At 41.8% G+C, this 14,017-nt stretch overlaps 1 protein-coding gene across 1 annotated transcript in view; it reads right to left on the bottom strand.

Moving 5' to 3' along the window:
• Window positions 1–14,017, bottom strand: part of CEP192 (centrosomal protein 192) — a 101,847-nt gene that overhangs the window by 17,345 nt on the left and 70,485 nt on the right. The window contains exons 30-35 of the mRNA XM_058678659.1: window positions 10,511–10,771; window positions 10,167–10,282; window positions 8,806–8,915; window positions 7,614–7,758; window positions 2,705–2,895; window positions 1,714–1,837 (exon numbers count right to left, since the gene is read on the bottom strand). Coding sequence (XP_058534642.1) covers window positions 1,714–1,837; window positions 2,705–2,895; window positions 7,614–7,758; window positions 8,806–8,915; window positions 10,167–10,282; window positions 10,511–10,771 — 947 coding nt within the window. The remainder of the gene's footprint in view (window positions 1–1,713; window positions 1,838–2,704; window positions 2,896–7,613; window positions 7,759–8,805; window positions 8,916–10,166; window positions 10,283–10,510; window positions 10,772–14,017) is intronic.

The following is a 14,017-nucleotide window of genomic DNA, read 5'->3' as shown; positions in this document are numbered from 1 at the left end:
TGGATCTTCCCAGATGTGTCTTCTATGGTCCCAAGCAGTTGGAACATTCCCTTCTGCTTCCCCAGGTCATTAGCAGGAAACCAGAGCAGAGTGGAGTAGCTAGGACTTGAACCGCACTTACGCAAGATGTCAGTGTTACAGGAAACAGCTTTACCTGCTATGCCAACGCTTGCCCCAGTATCAAAGTATTCTATACAGAAGCCAGGTTATGGCTCAAACACATTATAAGTGAGAAAATTTAATCTGAGAAGCATCCTTCAGACAAAACCAGCAGAGTGCAATGCCTAATCATCGAGGCTGTAGAGCCAACGTGATGTGCCCATCACAACAGGATGATCTGCATGTTAATCTGTGGCTTGGAATGAATGTTAAGCAATAGCTTTTCTCTGGACTATTATGTTCTGTTAAGGCAGTGATTATACTTTACCATTTTAAAGAAGTATTATCTGGATTTGTAAGGAATTAGTTCATGAGGATTACATGACTTTTTATTTCGTTCATGTATGATTGGAACAATGGAACAAATTGTGCCTGTTTCCTGTATTCTTCCACATCAAATAAGTTCTGCAGAGAAAGGTTAGCGTGAAAAGGGAAGAGAAAAGCTCTAAAGATATTATGTCTTGAATTTTATTAGTGTTTACTGTCTACCAAAATTAATGTAAATTAACGATTTACTTGAAAAGCATCTGAATATTTTACTATTTGGGGCAGAGTAATTTGATTTTTATTGCCTACAGATGAACAGCATGTTCGCTGGAATTAGGAACAAATGGATAAGGCAGAATAATGACTAGTGTGCTTGTGCCATGATGCAGAAGCAGCTGATGACTTTTAAGCCATACTTGACTTTTAAAGATAATTTGCAGAAATAAGTTGGTACCTGTTTAGTCCAACCTAGAATTGGAATATTTAATATGGATAATTCAACTTGAAAGTATGTGAGAAAGGTAATTTCTTAATATTCAGGATGCTTGATATCTGGATTTGAAATTGATACACCTCTGTCTATTTTACTTGGGATAAAAATCCTTTGATTGTTTTGTCTTGTGTGTATGTGTTATTTATTTAGGCAGAGACAATAAAGCTAACTTTCTGGAAAAGAAGAAAAAAAAAAGGCCCGGCTGTATTCCTTGCGTCTAACTGTGTGGACTGTGTTCTGGGGTCTTCTCCTCTGGGGGACTCTGTTCCTTCACTTCCTGGGTCACAGCCTAACCAGATATGTGCGTGATGTTCTTCACTAACAGGTGTGAGTCCTGGGGACTGTCATTCCATAGAATCAGAACAGGACAAAACTGCAGTGGCTAAATGAAAAGAACAGATTATCTGATCCTTCAAAAGGCACCACAATACAGGGCTGGCACTGTGGTACAGAGTGTTGAGTCAACACCTGCAATACCAGCATACTATTTAAGGATGGCATTTGAGTCCCACCTGCTCTGTTTCTAACTCAGCTCCCTGCTTATGTACCTGCGCAGGCACAGAGGATGGTGCAACCGCTCCAACTTTTGCTCCCCACAGTGGAGACCCAGATGGAGTTCCAGATGCGTGGCTTTGGTTCAGCCTGCTGAGCTCACTTGGGAGAGTGAACCAGTAAATGACTCTCCTTTTCCCTGTCTCTATCGCATGCACTCTTACTTTCAAATAGATAAACGTACCTTAAAGTGTCACAATAGTACCTAAATAACAACGAAAGAACACAGAAGTCACACTTACTCCGGGGCAATAAGTCCGTGCTGTGGTGTGACTGTCAGGCAATGTGCTGGCCAATACAGCTCAAATTTCAGCAGCCTACCAGAACTATTTACAATCTGAAAGCGTCCAGGGGTTGCCGCGTCACCTATTATAGCAGAAAAACAGAGTGTTACATTTAATAATAGCGAAAAAAAAAAAAGTCACCAGATCATAAAAACAACTCTAAAACTCTAAATAACCATGCCTACACAGCGCATCACCTGCTCCCCTGCACTGCTCAGCCACAACCAGCTCAAACTCCTGAGAGGACGAGCCCACTGCTCTACCTGGAAATGACAGACACTGGCAGCACTGAGCAGAGGGAATGGACATGTGAAAGCTATTACTGCCTGCTCTAAATTCTGGCAAGTAGGACAGTGCCAATTTGCTGCCACTGTGAGCCAATGATATCAGTATTAAAGATAATAAGAGTGGCCCATTGTGGCAGCCTAGCGGCAGGATCCCATATGGGCACCAGTTCCAATCCTGGCCATGCGCCCCATCCAGCTCCATGTTGTGGCTTGGGAAAGCAGTAGAGGATGGCCCAAAGATTAAGACCTGGAAGAAGCTCCTGGCTTCAGATTGGCTCAGCTCCAGCTGTTGCGGCCACTTGGGGAGTGCATCAGCGGACGGAAGATCTTTCTCTCTCTCCTCCTCTCTATATATGACTTTCCAATAAAAACAAAAATCTTAAACAACAAAAAAAAAGTAAACAAGAGGTCAAGTGCCCAGTGAGCTCTCTGGGTGGGGATACATACGGGTCCTCTGTTGGGAGGCAGGAGCTAGGCTGAGAAATGTGACCTCGGGATCATGACACTGCTTGAGGCAAGCATGAGTCAGGTCTCAGAGGTGGGAAAACCACCCGAAAATGTCACCAAGGTCACCTGCATACTGCAGGAGAGCCGGCGGGCAGAGAGCACACAGGTCCAATTTCCAGGATACACATGTGCCATGTCATGGCTGACATACTCACAAGCAGGAGGGGCTACCAAAACCAAGTGTTCAGGCTGGACAGTCCAGGTCTCCTGAGCAACTGCGGAGTCTTGAGGCAGGGGAGCAGCTTGAGAGAGAAACGGGGAGCCCTGAGGGCCTTTCACTGGCAGCACATCCAAAGACACATTGCCACTGTGCTTTCCGCCACCTCCTGGTTCACTCGGAAAAGGACTGAAAAATCAGCAAGTCAGACAGGGGAGTTAAAAAGCCATAAAAAGCCAGACGGTGTCATATAATTCTAGATAATTATTCATACATCTAAAAGCAATAAGTACATTATACTCCAAATATTTCTCAGTGAATAGAACCCTCATGGTGTGAACAATCATACTCAATAATAGCAGATCCAAAATGACACAGTACAGAGTGAGGTAAATATTAAAATAACCTTTAACTGAAACAATCAGTGGTTTTTAAACTGTTCTTCTGGCTTGACATTTTGGCATGTCATCTAAAATCTCTTAAAAGGTTTAAACAAAAACAGTTGGAATTACAAATTAAGAAAACAAAACATTTTATTTAGCTTTATTTGTACAATAATAGGTGGTTTCACCAAGCTGACACCAAAAACATTGAAAGGAGCATCTTCTGGGCAAAATACTACAGTAAATAATTTTAGAAGAATTTTGTTTTCATTACTTTGAAAGCATTTTCTCATTAACCACGGATTCAGAAATTATAATTCAACTGAATTCTGCATTTTTTTTACATGTGATAGCTCAAGACACATGTAAAGAGAGAAGCAGCTCATATCCATTGGTTCCCCTGCCAAATGCCCACCAGGCCAGGGGCAGGGACCTCAACCTAGGTTTCGCATGTGGGCAGCAGGAACCCAGCCACGGGAGCCATCACCCGCGGCCTGGCCTCTCGGCAAGCAGCTGAAAGGCAGGTACCACTGCATTCGGTATTAGACCCGGGCACCTCAGTGTTTGACTAACTGCTTCTCCTTCAACAGAACTTCATTGGAGTACATGAGAAAATTTTAGTTTAACTGTATGGTGGTCAAATTTTTCTACATTCAGTAGGTTGATTACATAATTGTTCAAGTCCACGCTCACCAGACACAAAAACTGCTGTCTGATACTCATGCTTTCTTCACCCTCAAGACAGACCCCAAAAACACAGGGGAAGGACCAGTCAGTAATCCGAAATCAATGTTTTAAAGGTCAATTTTTGGCTTTTTCAGCTAAGAACCAATTCCTCACAATTTACATGACTGCAAGATAATTTTATACACACATATACGAACACACGTAAACACACACGTGGCAATCTTTAATGCACTGTTTGAGTATCTTTGAAGAAAGATCAACATTAAAAGCATGAGAAAAATAAATGTTGGCATGAACTGGAGCATCAGGCTCAGGGCGGTGTGAAAGAAATTTTAGAAACAGGAGAACTGAGAGAACATGTAAATACACTGACCACAGTGAGATCAGGATTCTCAGGATGGAGAAGTATGTGACTGTGATGATAACTTTCATGCTTAAAGCTAGAGTATTCTATGTCTGTGAATAAGAAGGGTACAGAGAGCGAGCAGGGACTCATCAAGAGGGTCAAGGTGGCACCAAATAATGACTGTGAAGGGCAACACTGAAACCACGAGACCATCCGAAAGGTAGAAAGATGGAATCAGAAAACCACCACTTGATAACCACGATGGTAATAATCTAATTCCGGCAACAATCATAAATGAATTGTGCATGTCTGACGAAGAATAAGACAATTTAGAACCTCTAAGCATCTCTGCATAAAATACTAATTAACTTTACAGTGGAAAAACTCAGCAGATATTTTAACTGGATGATAAAACAGAAATAGTGAGGAGCAGGTACAATGGCTAAACTGGCTAATCATCTACCTGTAAGCGCCAGCATCCCCTATGGGTGCCACTTCATGTCCCAATGCTCTATTTCCCATCTAGCTACTTGCTTGTGGTCTGGGAAATCAGTGGGAATGGACCAGGTCTTGGGATCCTGCTCCCATTTGGGGGCCTGGAAGAACTTCCTGGCTTCTGGCTTCAGATCAGCTCAGCTCTGGTCATTGCAGCCATTTGGGGAGTGGTTAAGGGCATAGCAGATCTTTCCCTCTGTTTCTCCTTCTCTCTGTATTGTTTCCAATAAAAACAAATAAATCCTCAGAAACATATATGACTAACAAGACAAATTCACATTGAAAGCCTAAAAGTGTGCCTGAGAAAACAAACAGCATCATTTCCTTGGTCACACTTCTCAAGTTGAAACCTGAATTTGCAAACTAACTGAATCGTTAATAAATGTCCTGGACTCAACAAAAACACCAACAACTTTGCCAGGAAATACTCAATGATTCCTAGTGACCTTGCTAAAAACAAACCCTCCAGAAGCCCAGTAAGGCCCTCGTCCATGGGATACTTTCAGCAAAATGCACTTGCTCTAAAATCATTTGTGGTAAAGAAACTTAAAATTGGGCCTGGCGCTGTGGCCTAGCAGCTAAAGTCCTCGCCTTGAAAGCGCCAGGATCCCATATGGGCACCAGTTCTAATCCCGGCAGCTCCACTTGCCATGCAGCTCCCTGCCTGTGGCCTGGGAAAGCAGTCGAGGATGGCCCAAAGCGTTGGGACCCTGCACCCGTGTGGGAGACCCGGAAGAGGTTCCTGGTTCCCGGCTTTGGATTGGTGCAGCACTGGCCACTGTGCTCACTTGGGGGAGTGAATCATCGCATGGAAGATCTTCCTCTCTGTCTCTCCTCCTCTCTGTATATCTGACTTTGTAATAAAGAATAAATAAATCTTTCAAAAAAAAGTTAAGATTAATGATTTTATGGGGTATAATTATATAAAACAAAAACACATTAATAATTACATAATTATAAAATATAACTTTCATGCTTAAAATGGTTCCTCCTTTTATGTAAGCAGTATGCATATCTATACCTGTGTTAAATTTAAACTGGAGGGCCCGGCGGCATGGCCTAGCAGCTAAAGTCCTCGCCTTGAACGCCCCGGAATCCCATATGGGCACCGGTTCTAATCCCGGCAGCTCCACTTCCCATTCAGCTCCCTGCTTGTGGCCTGGGAAAGCAGTCGAGGACGGCCCAGTGCATTGCTACCCTGCACCCGTGTGGGAGACCCAGAGTTTCCTGGTTTCTGGCTTCGGATCGGCTGCAACTGGCTGTTGCAGCTCTCTTGGGGAGTGAATCATCGGATGGAAGATCTTCCTCTCTGTCTCTCCTCTCTGTATATCTGACTTTGTAATAGAATAAATAAATCTTAAAAAAAAAAAAAAAATTAAACTGGAAATTTAAACCGGTAAAGTTTCTTTGCCACAAATGATTTTAGAGCAAGGATTAATACGGCAATATAGACTATATCATCTGAAGTTATTATCAGCAAAGTTTGATTCTAAACAGTATTTTAATTCTGCAGTTCTGATCTGGTAATCCAACCCTATGTGCTATCTCACTTATGAAAGATAATCCTTAGGAGCTGCTCTATACTGAAAGTGAGGGACAAGCTGATTAAATAGGAGGTGATTACTGATTAAATTCCATGATCAGAGAAATAAAGAACGGTTACATAAATGTAGTTGGGCTAGCATTGTGGCACAGTTCATTAAGACACGGCTTGTGATGCTGGCATCCCCTTTACCGGAGGGATGGCAGAGGTCCAGCGGCTCTACTTCCCATCCAGCTTCCTGCCGACGTGCCTGGCAAGGCAGTGGAAGATGGTCCGAGTTCTTGGCTGTTTGACACCCAGACAGGAAACTTAGATTGCATTGCTGGCTCCTGACTTCAGCCTGCCCCAGACTGGCTATGGCAGGTCTTTTGGGGAGTAAGACAACAGATGGAAGGATCTCTCTCTGTCTCTTTCTCCCATCCCCATCTACCTTTTCTTTCTCTCTTTACTGTTCATTCTTTCATCTATCCTTTCCTCCTTCCCCTCGTCACTGTGCCTTCAAAACACACTGATTAAAAAAACTAAGATTGGGCCCTGCGGCGTGGCCTAGCGGCTAAAGTCCTCGCCTTGAATGCCCCGGGATCCCACATGGGCGCCGGTTCTGATCCCGGCAGCTCCACTTCCCTTCCAGCTTCCTGCTTGTGGCCTGGGAAAGCAGTCGAGGACGGCCCAATGCATTGGGACCCTGCACCCGCGTGGGAGACCTGGAAGAGGTTCCTGGTTCCCGGCTTTGGCACAGCACGGGCCCGTTGCAGCTCACTTGGGGAGTGAATCATCGGACGGAAGATCTTCCTCTCTGTCTCTCCTCCTCTGTGTATATCTGGCTGTAATAAAACGAATAAATCTTTAAAAAAAAAAAACAAAAATACTAAAATTGTAAACTTGAAGAAATGTTAGCAACTGAGGAATCCAAGTACAGGGTCTACGGAAGTTTTTACCATTGCTTTTAAAACTTTCTTGAAAGTTTGAAATGGTTTCAACTTAAACTCAAAGACAAAGGTGTAGGAACTGGCATTGCGGCATAGCAAGTTAAGATGCCAGTGGCAAGTTAAGCAGCACTAGAATCCTATGCGTGCACTGGCTCAAGTCTAGGCTGTTACACATCTAATCCAGCTGCCTGGGAATGAAGACGGCCCAAGTGCTTGGGACCCTACATCCATGTGGGAGACATGGCAAAAGCTCCTAGTGGCCCAGCTTTGGCTGTGGTAGCCATTAAGGGAGTGAGTGGCCCAGTGGATGGAACTCATTCACTCACTCATTCTCTCTCCCTCCCTCCCTTCCTTCCTCTCTTTTTCAAATAATGAAAATAAATCTTTAAATAAATAAGCAAGCATTTTCTAAAAGGTGAGAAACACTTTTGAGACAAAATACTAATAAAGTACAGGGGAAAAGGATCAGTACTCCAATGCACCAAATAATACCCAACCTGGTGAAAGATTTTTGTTTCTTATACCTTTGTGACTCCACAGTAGCTTTAGAAGGCGGCTGAAAAAGTTCTCTGTTAGACTCTCGGAATTCACCAACTACTGAAAGTACAATTTTACGCATGTTTCCATAGAACAGCTGAATGTCATTAGGCCTTTGGGGAAGATCATACACTGGAAAAGAAAGCAATGTTTTTAAAAACATGATCTTCAACATAAGCACACCATAAACCAACCAGAGAAATGCACTGTACAATACGGTTTTCTTAGGCTTGGGTGGAAAAATCATCATTAGTAAGACCCTTGACTGAGGGTTTTCTTTGAACTGCTTTACCATGTACTAGCTTTAGTGCTTCAGCACTCTGAATGTCAACATGAGTAAAAGTTTATCTTAGGGGTTGCTGTGAGCAGTAAAATTAAGAAACTTTGGAAGGTACAACAAACACAAAACTTCCTATTAGCAAGGAACTGGTTTGTATATGTATTTACACATATAAACATACACACACAAATTTATTTTATATGAAATTATAATTTTTACAAATCCTCTGAGACAGGAATATATACTTCATAGACAGGAATATATACTTTATAGAGAAGCAATCTGAGGCACATAATTTGCAAGTGGCAGTTTCAGATATTCAATTTAAACCAATTTAGAAACTAGCTACTAATAAGAACACCAAGTAATTCCAGATAAATAAAACGGTATTCCAGATGAACCTAGATTAGACCATTCAAATCTGTAAACACAAAAAACTTAGGAGAATACAAGTGTTTACATGCTCTACATAAATTAGATCATCTTTAACTTATAGTTTCATGGAAATTCAAAAGAACTCCTTAACTATAGATTTACATTTACATTAATTACAGGACCTCTAACTACAAAAGCTTAGATGAACTATGAAGATATTTACTACAAATGTCATTCAATCACAAAAAAAAATCACTAAAAACTAAACAAAGAAAAGCATTCAATTACAACACATGATGTATGGCACCAACCTATACAAAATAACTAAAGTGTCCTTCCGTTCATCAGGCTAATAAATGATCCATTTGGGGGACACAGGACTTTTTGAGAAGCAATTCATACATCCCAAAGCCTGAGCCTTAGTGTCAAGTGACCCCATCTCAAGGGTGGTCCCATCAGGTTCCTGCAACTGCATGTTGGGTTTGTCTACACAATCCTTATCAGAGAACCTTCCAAATTCTTACCTTCATTTACCAGCAGTTCATCTTGAAATGCTTCAGCAAAATTGATGCTTTGTAGAATACTGTGTTCTGGAAGTATCTGTTTTATAATTCCTGGTTTATGCAACAGGACTCTGCCAGGAGACAGTTTTATTCAAAAATGATTTATAAATGACCCTAATAAGATTTTCATTAAAGCCTCTGGCAAATCTAACAGCATTACCAATTAGTACACAAACCTCGTGTCTTAAGCAGTAACAGATCTTGTATCGTAGGCTCTTTTTAAAAGAAAACCCATTCTCTTACAAGTTACATACAGTAGTGAAATCAAGTCAAAGCAAAACACTATCAAAACAAGAACCTTTTAATAAAAGAAGAGTAAATCAGATAATTTTCTAATGGTTCAATATTTGTGATAACTTGGTTGTAGTTAAAAATACAGCTCAGAGACCCAGCACAGGAGTCTAGTGGCTAAAGTCTTCATCTTGCTTACACTGGGATACCATATGGGCACTGGTTCATGTCCTGGCTGCTCCATTTCCCTTCTAGCTCCCTGCTTGTGGCCTGGGAAAGCAGTTGAGGACAGCCCAAAGTTTTGGGAACCTGCACCTATATGGGAGACCCAGAGGAAGCTCCTGGCTTTGGATCAGCTCAGCTCCAGACATCGCGGCCATTTTGGGAGTGAACCAGCAAATGGAAGATATTTCTGTCCTTTGCTCTGAAGATCTGACTTTCCAATAAAAATAAGTAAATCTTTAAAAAAAACTATATATATATATTTGTGTGTGGATATATATATATTAGCCCTTCTATTAGATTCTCAGGCTTAGGAACTAAAGTTTATGAACAACGAATCCAGAGTTCAACATGCAAGAATTCAGCATACAACATACCCAGACGTAAATCAATGCCCTAGATTGGCAACAGTTCAGGAAAGTTATAAGACAACATATAATCTTAGATGTAACAAACTTTCTGGAAGTATATGCGTTAAGTAGTTAAACATCCTACACATCTCTACAATAGGACCTGATCTGTTCCAGTAATGCATAGCGTTCCCATATTTACAGGCCAAATGAGCCACATTTATGTAATACAATTCCCTGGAGGTTCTTGGCTCTTCTGAGATACTCCACACATAGTTTTAGCATGCAGGACGATGCTTTAATTAGGTCGAGGAAAAGAGACGGGAAACATCCATTTGGGCGGTGAGCTTTCTGCACCTTAGGCAGCTTCTCAGCACGCAGGTCACCACAATTGTTCCTCTGTCAGGTCACTGATAAATAGGGAGGCATGTTCTAGAGATTCCATATCCACAAACCGTTTCTGGCTTTAAATTTTCTGCACCAAAGAGTTTCGAGGATTAGTTGAGGAAAATACTCTACCTTCGATACTGCTGTCGGGAAATTTCATCTCCACCAAAGAAGTAGATAGTGGACAGTTGTGTTGCAGTTTTATCATCATTCTTTCTGTCTGATGGGTTATATATTAAAGTAACATCCTAATACCACAGAAAAAGTAGGACATCGAGTTATTTCATCTAGAATAAAGACTTGTGACTCAAAAATTCCATATCGACACGAACACGTATGTGTGGAATTTCTGAACCCTCAGATAAGCCATCACCCTTCCATGTGACTTTTAAGCAATATTTTAGGTGTAGGGCACAAACTAAATTATTAATTTAACTAAAATGAGTTCTTCGGTATAGCAAAAAATGTATACTTACCTCTTGGGATCTTTCCTTGAGTACAAATTTATCCGGAACAATCCTCAATACTTCAGGATCCAGCACAACTCTTTTCTGAGAATCCTTAAAAGCTACTGCTTTAACAAAAGCTGCCCGGGACCCGGTATTGCGGACAGAAACAACAGCTTTGCTTTCCTGGCCAGGTATTAAGCCATTCACTGCTACCATGTAACTGTCAGATAATTTTTTAACACCTTCCAAAATCAGATTACTTGTTCCTCCGTATCCAGACAAAGGTATCTAAAAGAACAGGCACATCCAAAAATAATGGTTACAAAAGAAGAAACTATATCTAATTTCAGTCAGAAGAAAGAATTAACAGAATTAACTAAAGTTTAAATTTTCTGGCTAATAGGTAAGCCCTCTCTCAGGCCAGCACTATAGTAAAGACTTTGCTTCAAGGATAATCAAACCAAAAAACTGCGAATGACTTACCTTTTAACACTTACTAATTATCTCAATGTTACATAAGTCAAGCTCAGGAGACAGAAGAACAATAAAAAGTCTAATAGAGAGATGCTTGCTTGCTTAAGAAGTTTTGAAGGTGGGGCCCGGTGCTGTAGCCTAGTGGCTAAAGTCCTCGCCTTGCATGCGCTGGGATACCATACGGGCAAAAGTTCATATACCCAGCTGCTCCACTTCCCATCCAGCTCCCTGCTTGTGGCCTGGGAAAGCCAGTAGAGCACGGCCCAAAGCCTTGGGACCCTGTACTCACGTGGGAGACCTGGAAAAAGCTCCTGCCTCCTGGCTTCAGATCAGCTCAACTTGGGCCGTTACGGCTTCTTGGGGAGTGAACCAGCAGATGTAAAATCTTTCTGTCTCTCCTTCTTGCTGTATTATCTGCCTTTCCAATAAAAATAAATAAATCTTAAAAAAAAAAATTGTAGTTCTGAAGGTGGGAGCTGGCACTGTGGCATCTGATAAGGGCACCAGTTCCATTGACCCACCCGCTCCGCTTCCAACTCAGCCCCCTGGTAATGTGCCTGGAAAAGCAGAGCATGGCCCAAGGGCTGGGGCCCCTGCCAGGAATGTGGGAGACCCAGAAAAAGCTCCTGGTTCCTGGCTTCAGCTTGGCTCAGTTCTAGCAGATGTCGCCATCTGAAGAGTGAATTAGGAGATGTAAGATCTCTCTGTCTCTCCCTCTCTTGCTGTAACATTTATAAACAATTTTTTTTAAATCTATATAAAAAGTTGTGAGGAAGAAACCCACATTAATTTACTTTGTAATTTGTTTTTGTGATTTGATTTGTGGTGCATAAAAACATGGCGAATTGACGGATGGTGACACATGTGGTAAATGTGAGCCAGGGAAGCTAAGCTGTGAGACGGTGGATCTTCACGGTCCTTTCAACTTCTCAGTTAATTCTGAACGTTTTCACAATAAAAGATTTTCTAGGGGAAAATCTACTGGTATCAAACACAGCTGTATCAAAGGCAATAAAATGAAGTCAGAACTTGAACCGCTCCCCAGAGACACGTTGAGAGGTTATCTGGGCCTGCTCTCAGGGCCCCACTCCTTCCAGGAAACAAAGGCTTCACAGAATACATACAGAACATAAGATAAGGAAAATATCCACGTAGCTAGAGAGCAAACTTTTACAGACCTTCATTACATGTCTTCGAAAATTATCTTTCACTCCTAATTTTTTTTTAAAGATTTATTTTTATTAGAAAGTCTGATATACAGAGAGGAAGATCTTCTATCCAATGATTCATTCCCCTAGTGGTTGCAACAGCTGGAGCTGTGCTGATCTGAAGCCAGGAGCCAGGAGCTTCTTCTGGGTCTCCTGCATGGGTGCAGGGTCCCAAGACCTTGGGCCGTCCTCAACTGCTTTCCTAGGCCACAAGAAGGGAGCTGGATAGGAAGCGGGGCCGCTGGAATAGGGACTGAGGCTCATATGGGATCCCGGAGCGTGCTTGGCAAGGACTATTTAACACTAGGCTACTGCACCAGGCTCTCATCCCTAATTATTAAAATAGATTCCAAAGAATAGGATTTGAAAATATTACGTAGGGACAGACTACACTGAACGCATCTGATCTTGACAGATCCCGGAAGCTAAGCAGGGTCAGGTGATTTGTACTTGTATGGCACATTTGAAAACATCAACTTATTTTTAATTATGCATCTAATCACAATACTTTGAAAAACTAAATTGAGGCTCTTCTCCAGCTCCTGTGTCACAAACAGGGAGCCACTGAGGATGGCCCAAAGCCTTGGGACCCTGCACCCACGTGGGAGACCCAGAAGGAGCTCCTGGCTCTGGATCGGCTCAGCTCTGGCCAGTGCAGCCACTTGGGGGGTGAAATCAGCGCTTTGTAGATCTTTCACTCCGTACCTCCTCTTTGTACATCTGCCATTCCAATAAAAATAAATCAATCTTGAAAAAAATAAGAAAGAATTCTTGCAGTACAGTTAACCTTTTTATCTGTACAGATCAGTTACACAGTTCACTCAGATACGAAATCTAAGAATGCTCAAGTCCCTTACAGAAGGACACTCCACACAAGATACGCGCATCCTCCCAAGGCTATGGAAACACTAGTCACACTATATTGTTTACAGAATTATAGAGGCATCACTCTAGAGAACAAAACACAAAACACCCCAGAGATTGCTTCACAGGGCAACAAGGGCCCTGTGGTCCTCAGGCGTCAAACCGACTTCTGCTCGCTTGTCACACCGTATGTTTCTGTCGTTAGTTCTGCAGACGGTCCTCCTTAGCTTCCAAGCTTGGCTGGTAAACTTGAAATCAATCAATACTGCGAGTGGATGTGGGGTAGCCAATTTAGTCTTCCCCACAAACAAAACTTTACCTACACAGGAAACCGGATCATCAGAGAGCTATGCCCCCATTAACACAAATATCTTGGTAGTTGGACTCACATAAAGATGCCAGTTATTAAAAACGATTACTTCTTTAAACAATTTTACCTACCCACAATTCATGAGGCCAATCAAATGCCACACAGAATATATCAAGCTTCAATCAAATGCCACACCATACATTTACTGAAAATATCCATGCTTTAAAGCTTTTAAGTATCGCTAAGTATGCAATTTATCATATGCCCTCTTTGACACTAAGAAATTAAACAAAATTTTAATTCTGGCCACAATGCCAATAACAGTGCAGTTTCAAGGCAGCACTGTTACACAGCACAAGCTTCATTTGACAACCTTGTCCTTATTTTTTTCCCTCAATGGCTTATCCTTTTACCTGAATATATCTATATTAAAGGACTCAAAATTAAAAAAAAAAAAAAGTTGGAAAAAAGCAAATAAATTCCTATCTTCTATCTACAGACTCTGGACAGAATAAAGCAAATTTTATTAACAAATATAATCTACAGATATTGGTATCTCTCCACAATTCACATACTGAAACCGAATCCACGGTGTGACAGTGCTAAGAGGTATGGCCAGGAGCCAGTGCAACAGGCAAAGCCACCACCTAAGCCGCCAGTACCCCATATGAAACACTA

Source organism: Ochotona princeps, chromosome 21, assembly GCF_030435755.1.
Source record: "Ochotona princeps isolate mOchPri1 chromosome 21, mOchPri1.hap1, whole genome shotgun sequence".
Taxonomy (NCBI): Eukaryota; Metazoa; Chordata; class Mammalia; order Lagomorpha; family Ochotonidae; genus Ochotona; species Ochotona princeps.
The sequence above is the reverse complement of the archived record's forward strand: the minus strand, read 5'-3'. Positions and strand labels throughout refer to the sequence as shown.